Consider the following 12,980-nt stretch of genomic DNA (forward strand, 5'->3'; position numbering starts at 1 on the left):
TTGCAGAAAAAGGAGGAAGAAGAAGAAGAAGAATAAGGTTAATTTTGTCAATTCACGTGTCCCAAACGGCTATTTTGGACGGAAGGACTACGAAGTTGGACAGAAAAGAAAGTGAGAGACTTAAGTGTTGGGTCGCCAAAATAGAGGGACAGAAGTGTTAATTACGTTAAATCTCAGAGACTACAAAGTAATTTTCCCTTAAATTATTAATTTATGAATAACCCAGAGAAGAGGTGTATCTTTTTGAATGCTTGAGAGCCTTTTTTTTTTTTTAAGGTTTAAGGTCAACTCAGACCAGAGTCAACAACACGTGAACTATATAATAAATGTGTTTTATTTTTTTATTATACGTGGATTATATAGTAAATTAATATATTTATAACTGAATTAAATTAGTAAGTTCAGTTTATTTTTCATTTTAAAAAGAAGTCAAAATACTTTATTCTGAGTTCCCACAGGCCATATTGTAGCACTTTTTGGTTTGACCGAGTCACAGAACTAACAAGTCACTTCAGTCTCTTCCTTGAAAAAATAAAATATTTCTAAATAAATATAAATAAGTTAAATAAATTGAATATGGTGAAATTCATTCACCTCTAAAATCTTAATAAATGATCTTTTTTAATAATAATTTAAAAATAAATTTGGTATTTTAACTATTTTCTCTTTTCTAAATTTACATAAAATTAATTTTTCTCAGAATTTATCTGTTCTTTTATAATAATTTTTTTTAAAATTTTACTCCTGCATTCAATATTTAGTCTAAAATCAGGTATTTAAATTTTTTTATTAATCAATTTCGATACCTTTTATCCATCTTTATACATTAAAGATTAGATTTTTTTTCTTCAAGGTGCATTTTTCTAGGTTTTTTAATTTATTAAAATAACAACTATATTGTATTTTTCAATGAAATCAATTCAGATGAATTAAAAAAAAAAAACTCATATTTTTATAAAAAAAAAATCTGTTGAGTATTAGCAAAATTATAAAGTATTATTATGCTGAACTTATTTATATTTATAAATAATAAATTATTTTAATAAGTTTAGTTTGTTGTCTTTATATTTTTTTTTTATTATTTTTTAGTGATGTATAACCGTCGTTTTGTGCATATATATTTTATTATTATCACGGGAATCGTATATATGAATATATTATATCATTTTTCATCTTTAAACGGTCATTTAATTTTCTCTAGGTCCACGTGGATATAAATATGATTCGAGATCTCTAAGGGTTTATTGCTCTATAAATATATTAAGTCGATTGAATTGGACCTTTTATTTTGATTTGAGCCCTGTTCCGTTCAATTTGTCTGAAGAAAGTTTGAACTGTGTACTAAAAAAATGAATTGGCTTTCCGACGTGAATTTATCATAGTATGAGTATTTCAGATCCAATAATTATTATTATGTCAAAATGACATAGCCGGGGATAAGAACCTTGAGTGAAACTAAAGATAAAGAGAGAAATAAATTTAATTTTTAAAAATTAGTAATTTAAAATATATATATATATGCACTCTCAGGTTTAGCATGATGGTAAGTGCATCCGGTTAAACCTGATAGATCTCAGGTTCGAATTCCCCATTCCCATTTCAAAAAATATATATATATAAAAGTTGGGATAAAATTTTAAACAAAAAATTCAAAATTCATCAATATTTATTTTTACAAATATATATAAAAAAATTAAAAATATATAAAATTAAATTTTAAAAATTTTGAACAATATATACAATAATATTTAAAAAACATGATATATCCATGTTTTAATCTTTAAATCAAAATTTCTAATGCAAATGAAATTTATTTATATCAAAAAATAAATACATTTTAGCCTTTATATTATGTTAAAATAAATATATCTAGTGAATAATTTAATTCATGATTTTGATTCCATCAAATTAATGGTATTTGTATATAATTTTCTAAAGAGCAATTAAAATATATATGCTATTTTTTTTATCTTTTAATTATATTAAGTTAACATTTATGATTCTGATTTTTCAAAAAAAATTGTTTAATCTCTATTTTAACTTCATTAACTAAAAATAACTGTACTATTTCAAATATAATTAAAAAGATTTAAAAAAAAAAGAATTTTCAATTTGATGGATTAGAAATATATTAATTATACTATTAAAATTTTAAAAAAAAAATATGCATTAATTGCAATACAATTCGAAACAAAAACGTAATTTATATATTAAAAAACAAAAAAAACCCGACAATCATGGGAACGGGAAATGGAAATGAACAAGTGGAAATAGCGACACCGGCAAATACCGACCTTTGGAAATTGCAAAATCAACTTCTTAGACTTAGGCAGCCAACTGAGTTTAACGTTTTGGAATAGGTCTAAAGCTTTCTCTTGACCACACATTACCATTTTAATAAGGATATATATATTCTCGCTCATTATTTTAATTTTATTTATATAAATTAAAAATATTTATCCAAAACACATTAAATTCTTTTATAAAAATTTATATGAATTCATATTTATATATTTTAAATTTATAATAAATTAATTTTTTTTTTAATAAAATAAAATTTATATTTCATATTCGTATTGAATGCTCTCTTTATTTTTTTTATAATAAGAGGGCATTCAAAGTAGATTTGATTACTCTAATTTTTAAATAATTTTTTTATAAAAAAAATAAAAAATAATGATTTTCAACATTATTTTTTCTTATTATATGAATTCTTAAAAATTATATATATTTTGTTGTGGATGGTCAAAAACGCATTATCAAAGACCGATTCAACGTTAGAAACTGGAATTTTGATAAAAGCAAGAGTTGTTTTGAGATTGAGGTGGCCAATCAAAGTCAATCAAAACCAAATTGGCTATCAATCACTTTTCGTGTATTAATTGCTTGCCAAAGTCGATCATAATACGTCAGCGCTTATAATATAAACCCAAATTAATAATTATAAAATAAAATATATTCATAATTAATAAAAATGTATAAAATAAATATAATTTTAAGGGCCTTACAATATATTTTGGATAATAATTAATAAAAGAAATAATTTTAAATAATATGACTAATTAAGTTTGATTGATTGGGTAAGCTCATAAGCTTAAAATGAATTAAGTGCGAGTAAAGTTGTAAAATCGAAATTAGTCGAGTTTGAATTTAATGAAAATTAACCAAATTAAGATATCAAAATTGAATGTGAATTTCAGTGCCAGATTAATGGCTAATTATGCAATTTGCATACTCTTATCTTACAGGATTCAATTAATGAAATTGGTGCTAATGATGAGTCAATCCTATCAATTAATTTCATTGATGGTTTAATACTTGAGTCCACGTAGGGAAATAGGAAACTTAGTAAAGCAACTTAGGGATAATTAGTATTTAATTAACGTGGTATATGCAAAAATTTATTAGTTTATTTATTGGTTTTAGAAAATATATTAAAATATTTCTAAAATTTTAATAAATTTATTAATAAATATTTTATTAATTTTAATTATTAATTGCTTATTATTAAAAAAAATCATAAATAGTTGATTTTTTATTTTTTTAAAAATATATTAAAATGTTAATGAAAATTTAAAAAAAATTATTAATTAATCTTATGAAGAGTATTTTAAAATTTTTTATAATATTATATAATTAAAACTAATAAAAAGTCTAATTAATATATTTTTAAAATTTAAAGATATTGAAATGTATTTTTCTATACCAATGAATCAATTAATAGTTTTATATACCATATAGGTTAAACATTTTTTTTAAAAAAAATTAATATCATTTTATATTATTTAATTTTTTTTGAAATTAATTTCTTATCAATATTTTGGAAATGTATATAGAAAAGTCAGCTTTTCTGCTTGAGGCAGAGCAACTTGTTAGTATTGACAAACAAGAAGGAAACAAATTGTAAAGAAGTTGAACTCAAAACCAAACCCAAATCAATAGTTGGGATTGGGGAATATACCAAAAACAACTGAACAAAGAAGTTCGTCAGAGTTGTGGAATTAGTCTAATTGTAGTTTGATGACAAAAAAAAAAAAAAACGTAATGGATTTACTAATAACCTAACACTAAGCTTGAATTGCAAAGCATTTACCGCCAATTAGCAGAGATATAAATTATAGGGTAATTTATGATTTAGTCCCTGGATATTACAATTATTAACAAATCAGTCCCTGTATTTTTAGAAATCTATTAAAACGTCCTTATGTTTATTTCCGCCAACACCATCACATTCACGTGAATTTTGCTATTTCACATTTTCTTTGCTCACCCCTATGTGCAATTATTAATTAAGCAAAAGCATTTTATAATGCGCTTTGGTTTTACATATACAAAAATGCTGTTGGGCTGATAAACTATTTTTTATTAATGCAAACTGAGAGGAATTTGTAGCTAACTATTGTTTTATGAAAGAAAATAAGGTGAACGAGGATTCTAGAGAAAGATACAATGCTAATAGAAAGATTTAATGTATAAAAATGGCTAGACTAGAAATCAGATATTTTTCATGACTGCAACTGAAATTCCAGTACCAGCTTTTGAAGCTTATACAGAATACTCCAAAGTATAAAGACATATTTAACACTCGTAGGAATATTAAAAACTATATATACAAAAGTATCCAAATTAGTAAATACTTGATTTCTACCGTTGTAACTAGTATCTTCAAGTCCTCCAATAAATTTTGTTGCTTCACCAAATTTCACATGCCTCAGATGCTCTTTCAAACTTCTCTTAACTTCCACAAGCCATGCACTCCTCGCGATTGGTAAGAGAGCAAACCATCTGAGCCATTTTGGTATCGTCATCTTCAGCACCCACCTTCTGCTTCTTTTCTTCCTGCATTTACACATAAATATTTTCAATAAAATAAAAATACACAGCAGGAATATTAATAGTCTTAAACGGTGACTGGTAATTACTTTGAGAAGAGAAGTATCAACAGTGAATTTGATGGCATCAGCTGCAGCACGTGATCGTAAATAATACATCCCCGTCTTTAAACCCTATCATATCACAAAGAACACAAAGCAAATTAAGAAATGAGCACCTAAACACGGTACTTGTCACATGAGATCAGAACAACCCACTCTAAGTTGAATATATATATATAAGACTCCCATATATACAACCACAGGAATAATGTACCTTGGACCATGCATAGAAGTGCAAGGAAGTTAATTTTCCAAAATTGGGTTGGTCCATGTGTATATTAAGGCTTTGACTTTGATCTATATAACATCCTCGATCAACAGCCATATCCACCAATGTCTTTTGCTTGATCTCCCAAACAGTCCTAATTCACACAAGAATTGTCTCAGCATAAGGGGAAAAGAAGGACAACTGACTGAATAAAACCACTTGCACATACTTGTATATAAGCTTCAAATCATCAGGTATTTCTGGAATTTTCTGGACAGAACCATCCTCATAAATTATTTTGTTCTTGACAGCAGGAGACCAAAGACCCATCTCAGTTAAGTCATTAAGAAGATGTTTGTTGACCACCACAAATTCACCACTGCAGAAAGATATAGAGTTAGATGGAAACAGAAACCAACTGATCATAACATACATTGAATAGAATAGGATCGGATACCAAACCTTAAAACTCTACGACTGTAGATGTTGGAAGTGTAGGGCTCGAAGCACTCATTGTTTCCAAGAATCTGACTCGTTGAAGCAGTTGGCATGGGTGCCACAAGAAGTGAATTTTTTACTCCATTCTTAGATATCATTTCCCTAAGGGCATCCCAGTTCCACCTACTTGTTGGAGTTACACCCCACATGTCAGGCTGTAGAATTCCCTGGACAATTCAGTGGACATATCAGAATTTAGCAAACAATGACAAGGACCTATTCCATCATATAGAAGTTTAAACTTAAAAAAGGAGTTTGTCAACCAGCATCTGGTGGCAAAATTAAATAGACTAAATTATTCAAATAATTCCCACATGAAGAAGATACTTGTTGCTGTGAAATCTTAGAGGGACCAAGAGCTACTTTATTGCACATACCAAAGATGTCAGAATTCAGAAACAATGAAAGGCTAATAGCAGGACAATTCCAAATTTCCATACAACAGTAGGGAAAATTTTTTTTAAAAAGATCCAGCAAACAAGAAAAAAGACACTTTAGATGCTTACGGCTTGAAACAATTGGCATACCTTGCTTACAGGACTTCCTTCATATGTTTCATACGGGCCATCTCTTGCAGCTATCTCAGAGGAAGCTTTCAGAGCATGGTAATAAATGGTTTCAAATATATCCTTATTCAGCTGTTGAGCCTGAAATTAATCATACCAAGACTATCAAATCATGCAACTTATTCAAGCTGTAGTTCAAGCAAAATACCAGTTGGAGTAAATTTTACCTCCGGTGAATCAAATGCCATTCCAAGTAAGATGAAAGAGTCTGCTAGACCCTGAACTCCAATGCCAATGGGCCTATGTCTAAAATTTGACCTTTTTGCATTTTCAACAGGGTAGTAATTAACATCAATGATTTTGTTAAGATTGGTTGTAACTACTTCTGTAACCTGTCCCAAAGCATAAAGGAAAAATATTTTTACAGGCCAAGTTATTAAAGAAAATCTCAGGCTCCATAAAGTATTACAAGTGAAGGCATGAATTCAAAACAATTAGCATCTAACAAATGGAATACCGACCTCTGCCAGCTTGTCAAAATCAAAGTATCTATTCTTTGAACCTCTGCTTCCAACAAGCTTAGATGGATGAGACTCTATTGGAACACCCTGAAAGAAAGCAAAGCAAATTTAAACCACAGGTAACACAACCACAAGAAAATTAATTTAGAAGTGCTCAAGCTGTTGCTCACCTTTTCTCGAATGAATCGTGGTAGAGCAATAGAAGCCAAATTGCACACAGCAGTTTCTGTTGGACTGGTATATTCAATTATCTCAGTACACAAATTTGAGGATTTTATGGTACCCAGATTCTGCTGGTTGCTTTTTCGATTGGAAGTATCCTGAGGGAGGTAAAAGTATAAACAAAAGCAATACAAAGTCATTAACCAAACCAAGGAAGAGACACTTTTCACATAATAATCTAATGGGAACTTATTTACATGACTTACCTTAAAAACCATATAGGGAGTTCCTGTTTCTATCTGAGATTTCAAAATTTCAAACCAGAGATTCTGTGCTTGGACAACCTTCTTTGCCTTACCCTAAGCATATAACACAAGGGTTCCACAATCAAATTTGTACAAGGATAACAAAAATTGGGATTAATTTAAACTAAAATTAAATTTACCTCTCTCTCATATCGGTTGTACAGTTTCTCAAATTCTTCACCCCAACAATCTGACAAACCTGGAGCCTCATTAGGGCAAAATAAAGACCAGTGTCCATTACTTTGAACTCTTTCCATAAAAAGATCAGGCACCCAAAGTGCATAGAATAAATCCCGAGCCCGATGTTCCTCCTGTACCATAGGACAATGACACTCTTGATATTAAATGATAATGAACCTAGATGCAGTGGAAAGAGAAGAGAATATTGAACAGAAACAAAATCAAGTGATAATGAAGAACTTTCTACCATTTCAACATACCTTCCCATGGTTCTTCCGGAGATCCAGAAACTCAAATATATCAGCATGCCATGGTTCCAAGTACACAGCAAAAGCACCTACAGCATCATAACTTGTAAATAATAGTCCAAAGAGCATCATCAAGTGCCATATTTCCAATGATGCATAGCAACGTAAAAATACCTTTCCTCTTGCCTCCTCCTTGATCAACATACCGGGCAGTATCATTGAACACACGTAACATGGGAATAATGCCATTAGACGTCCCATTTGTTCCACGAATGTAGCTACCAGTAGCACGAATATTGTGAACAGAGACACCAATTCCTCCAGCAGATTTGCTGATAACAGCACACTCCTTCAGAGTATCATATATGCCTTCAATACTATCATCTTTCATGCACAGCAAAAAGCAACTGCTCAACTGTCAAAACATGCCCACAATGAATGCATTAGATAATTGCTGACTTGATATAAATGCCTAAAAGCATTTAGTCAAATCTCAGTAAACAAGTCTTTCTTCAGCAGGACATAAAACGAGAAAAGGAAATGTAGAAAAACTGACAAGCACGAGTATCTAATTGGCATGAAACGTACTTGGGGCCTTGGTGTTCCAGCATTGAAAAGGGTGGGAGAAGCATGAGTGAACCAACGCTGAGACATCAAATGGTAGGTTTTGATAACTGAATCAATATCATCCTTGTGAATTCCAACAGCTACCCTCATCAGCATGTGCTGAGGCCTCTCTACAACTTTCCCTTGCACTTTTAAGAGATAGGACCTTTCCAGGGTCTTGAAGCCAAAGTAATCATAGTCAAAGTCACGATCATAAATTATTTCACTGTCCAAACGAGCAGCATTCTGCAGCAAATCAAGAAATTGTTAAGACAAAAAAAAGTCTACACTAAACAAAACTAACATCTTGAAAAAAACATGTCTTGTCTCCAACAACTAGAAAATGGGATATTATCTAGCTTCCAATAATAATAACTATATATTATTTTGAAACTTAATCCTTGCAAACTCAAAAAATCACTAATTCTACAACTCCCACCCCCCAAAAACACACACACACACACACATTTTGGCTGTAGGATTTCATGTAATTTCCATTGCACACAGCTCACATACATACACCATGTTGCTGGTAAATAATTAAACACAAGCTGAATAGAATCAAAATTTGACCAAGAAATAGCAACCCACATGAAGAGGAAAGAAAAGTTTCATAATGCAAAATAGTTATAGTACCTTCATGATTATCTCATAAACATCATCAGCAATTAAAGGAGCCTTCAATCCAGATCTCTCATTAAAATGGTTGTACATGAGTTTAATCCTGCAACAACCACCAAATCAGAAAAAGAGACAGATGGAAAAAGTTCAAATTCATAGAATAAGAAAAATGAGGCTTTGCTATCAAACTTGAAACAACTTACGTCTCTGAAAACAATTTCTTTGTGTTCTTGTGCAAATTTGAAACAACAATTCTTGCAGCCAACTGCATAGTTAAAAAATTAATAACAATGGTAAATTGAAAAAAAAAAAGATATAGACCTATATTATCAGATCAAATAAGATTATAGTTCCACAAAGAAAACTCAATGCTCCAATATCTCACAAATCCTAAGAAAACAAACAGTTCAAGCAAACAGACCATCAATCAGATAATTTCCCTTTTTTTTCAAAGGTGAGCAATGAGATAATTCAAAAAGGGGATACCAAGCCCCAGAATCACAGATGAATTGCCTAGAAAAAAAAAATGACGGGTGCTTTTAAAAAACCAAAATGAAAGACAACATAAATGTCTGATAAAACTACCAGCATATTCCCCTCATTTGGGATAAAAAAATTTCATAAAAGTTTAATTAAATTATTTTTTTATCAATTTTCTAGTTTGAAATATAAGAATTCATTTCTTTTTTTAACTTACAAATTTTTCATTAAAAAAAATCAAAATAATACATGATTTTACAATAATTAATTAAAATATTATTCTTCTAAATTGAATATGCCAAATAGAAGGATTAAAAATATTTAAATAGAAAAGGTAGAAAAAGGTAACCTATAGTCTCATTGATTTTGCACTACAAGATATGTAGTTTATTTCATTGTTTGTAATTCAATTTTGTATCAAAATAGTAAAATTACATATGGACAATAACACAAGATACTACTTTAACATAAATTGAAAACTCAAAGTCAAGGAAAAAATGAAATCAGACTATATATTTTTGTATTTTTCACTTTGAAAAAAAAAGAAAGGGAGAGAGAGAAGAAAAGCTTAATTTCAAATAATCACTAGAAACAAATATCCAGCCATCAAATCACTGCAAATTCTTAATTTTCATTCAACAATCCATCAAAGGCATAAAAATTGGCATATTAGTAAAGAGATCAACCCTGTAGGATTCTGTCCAGTGTGATTTACTCAAGCAAAAAGACTCGACAGGCTAATCTACCAGCAAAATGACCACGCCGGTAAAAATGAGAATATTCAAATTGCAAAACAGTCAGGTGGAAACCAAAGCGTGCAATCTAGCAACATTCCAACGAATCACACAAAATTCCTAATTTACCATCTCCAATTCCATCAGATATATAAACTTAAGCATAATATTTGACATCAATTTTAAAAACCTTACTCACAATCATCATCTCATCTAAAACAAACAGATCTAACAGAACAATTCATCAAGCGTCACAAAAATAGTATAATAATCAAAACAATCCAAAATACTTTAATAAATGAAGAAAATAACTCACAGAAGCGTAGTCAGGATGATTGGCAGTCATGGCCGCAGCAGTCTCAGCAGCCAATTCATCGAGCTGACTGGTGGTAACGCCCTTGTAAACACCAGCGCACACTTTCTGGGACACCAACACAGGGTCACAGTGCTCCATGCTCAGACCATAGCTGAGCTTTTTCAATCTGGCAGTAATCTTATCGAAGTGCACCGCTTCTTGCTTTCCATCTCTCTTCACCACATACATTTTCTCTTCACTTTTTTCGTCTCCCCTCTCAGACGACTTTTATCAAACAGGTTTTAGCCGCAAAGGGAGCCGAGAGAAGGAGGGCTTTATATAGAGTGCGTGAGAAGTTTTTTAAATTTTAGGAATTGCTAGGGTTTAGTAATTTGTCCTATTTTAAGCGGGGATTTGAAATTTTGGCGCCAAAATACATAGGGAGCGTGTTTGCTTTTCCTTTTCAATCGAGTGTGGTAGCGATGGGGTGGTGGCGGAGGATGAGGAGGATTGTGCGGAGGATAAGGAAGAGCTGGCTATGAGCTGTGAGTGTGGGTGGGGTCCGCTGCTCACTCCTTTTTAAAAAGTGAAATTTAAGTTTTGATTCCGTGGATTTTGAGGGACAAAGGGTGAGCAAAGAAAGAGCGAACGTTTGGCGCCATCCTTTTGGCGCGGTTTGAAGTGGGTATATTAGGGATCGGTGTGGGGACCTTGTTGTGATTAATACTAAACCAATGCCAGCTCCAGTCACTGGTTTAATATTTTCATTCCATTGAATGATAAATATTTATTATATTTAAACTTTATTTTTTATTTTTAATATTTTGATCACTTAAAAAATTAATTAATAAAAAATATTTTATTAACTAAAGAGAAAATTAAATCGGAATATGATTTTTTTCATTTTAAAATATAAAGTTGTTTTTTTTATTTTAAAAATTTTATTAAAACTTTTATATATAAATTTATTATTGTATTTTATTTTTAAAATTAAAATTAAACAAGTAAAATTTAAGCTATTTTATTTAAAATATTTTTTAGATATAAATTTTTTCGATAGAGGCTAATTATTATTTTTTTATTTAATAATTAATTATTATATTATTTAACCAATAGACAGAGAATGTTAAATTGTCACTTAAAATAAAGTGAATGTGGCTATCACTTCTCTCAATACTAATGCTTTTCCTTTACTTCAATTAGAAAATTTATTTATTAATATGAAATAGCATCACAAGGATCAAGCCCAACGAAACAAATCTACATATCAAATCAATATAATATAAATGTTTGATTTAAAAGTTTATAATTAAAAATTAAATAAGCCGTGTGTATATATTATAAAACTAAATAGATATACACTTATTTTATTTTAATTTGACAATTGTATTTTATTATACTTAATTACAGTAGAAAAATATATTATTAATTATATTATTTTTTAAATTTTTTAATAATATAATAATATGTAATATTTAGTATATAATATTACATATAAGAAACAAATATAATAATATGTAATACACGATTAATTAAAAACTAGTCATTTAACAATTTTGTCAATAATTTATTTATTAGTATTCCTTTATATTTTATTAAGAAAACTAATGAAAAATAATTTAAACAAACTTTTCGGATTTCAGCATTTTTTTTTCTATAATTAGAAAATATTCACTACCCATCAAAGAATATATATAATATATATAAGATTAAAAAAAATCTTATTCTGGAATATTAGAAGTTTTAAAAAAAATCGACAAATATATATAATATATATAAGATTAATGAATTACAAGTATTTTTGGTTTGGGATTCCACAATCAATGAATGCTTAGCCCCACATGCCACCTCATTTTAATACCACCATGGCCACCGCTTCACGCCGCTGCCGCCTCCTTCCACCACCTCACTTAAAACGTCACTAGATTCACCACTCGTATGACCATTGTCCATATAATGAATGAGGTGGATTATGCTCATTTATATTGTAAAAATACGTTTCTCTCGTAAATGTATTTACGATATTAAAAAATCAATAGAAAATAATATTTTAAAAGAAAAAAAATTATTTTTCTAAAATTCAAATTTTTTATTAATAAAAATTCAACACTTTAAATGTAGATCTTATTGATATCATTTGTTTTTTTTTCCCTAACAATCTAAGACTCTTAAGTATCTAACCACATAGTGAAAGTTAATATTTTATAAAAATAATTTCATTGAAAATATCTTTTATGTGAGGATCAGCCTCAGGGTGTGGGACTTGCATCGGTAAAATTATCGCAAATCGAATCGAATATAGTTTATATAAAATTATTAAATAATTTGAATTAATCATTTTTTATCCAGTAAAAAATGAATTCGAAAGTTATTTGAGTCTGTTTGGATCCGACTGTTTTAATTGGTATTAGAGTCACTCTGGATCATATAAATTATGCGAAACTAGTGAATCTGCGAGAAAAGGATTGCCCATAAGAGACGAGGTGGAGCCGGCCAAGATACTAGCGAACCACAATTGTAATACCCGGCTAGACTCCGGTATCGGAATCCCTACCGTCCGGTGGGACCTCGGATGTCGGAAACCTCTAGAAGGGTAAAACCATGATTTTATGAAATGTTTTCATGTATTTCATGTTTTTAAATAAGAATTAAATGAGTTTTTGCATGAAAAATCTTTGGAGG

The 12,980-nt window shown here is 29.6% G+C and overlaps 1 protein-coding gene across 1 annotated transcript; it reads right to left on the bottom strand.

Moving 5' to 3' along the window:
- Window positions 1-4,445: 4,445 nt before the first annotated feature.
- LOC110628467 (ribonucleoside-diphosphate reductase large subunit) lies at window positions 4,446-10,883 on the bottom strand. Its single transcript, XM_021775129.2, has 17 exons — window positions 10,320-10,883; window positions 8,993-9,054; window positions 8,805-8,892; window positions 8,151-8,414; window positions 7,737-7,977; window positions 7,575-7,651; window positions 7,275-7,445; window positions 7,096-7,188; window positions 6,838-6,987; window positions 6,668-6,754; window positions 6,374-6,538; window positions 6,168-6,287; window positions 5,605-5,807; window positions 5,372-5,521; window positions 5,149-5,296; window positions 4,923-5,006; window positions 4,446-4,839 (listed from the first exon to the last, which is right to left on the bottom strand). The coding sequence occupies exons 1-17, from the start codon at window positions 10,545-10,547 to the stop codon at window positions 4,735-4,737; spliced, it is 2,436 nt and encodes an 811-aa protein (XP_021630821.1). The 5' UTR covers window positions 10,548-10,883; the 3' UTR covers window positions 4,446-4,734.
- Window positions 10,884-12,980: the final 2,097 nt, after the last annotated feature.

Source organism: Manihot esculenta, chromosome 12, assembly GCF_001659605.2.
Source record: "Manihot esculenta cultivar AM560-2 chromosome 12, M.esculenta_v8, whole genome shotgun sequence".
Lineage (NCBI taxonomy): Eukaryota > Viridiplantae > Streptophyta > Magnoliopsida > Malpighiales > Euphorbiaceae > Manihot > Manihot esculenta.

Excerpts from the sequence above, each read along its gene's own strand:
- LOC110628467 (XM_021775129.2), bottom strand. The coding sequence starts at position 10,547 with ATGTATGTGGTGAAGAGAGATGGAAAGCAAGAAGCGGTGCACTTCGAT. Across the intron at positions 9,055-10,319 it reads ATCATCCTGACTACGCTTCT|TTGGCTGCAAGAATTGTTGT; the intron begins GTGAGTTATTTT and ends TTAACTATGCAG. Across the intron at positions 6,988-7,095 it reads CTCCCTATATGGTTTTTAAG|GATACTTCCAATCGAAAAAG; the intron begins GTAAGTCATGTA and ends TACCTCCCTCAG.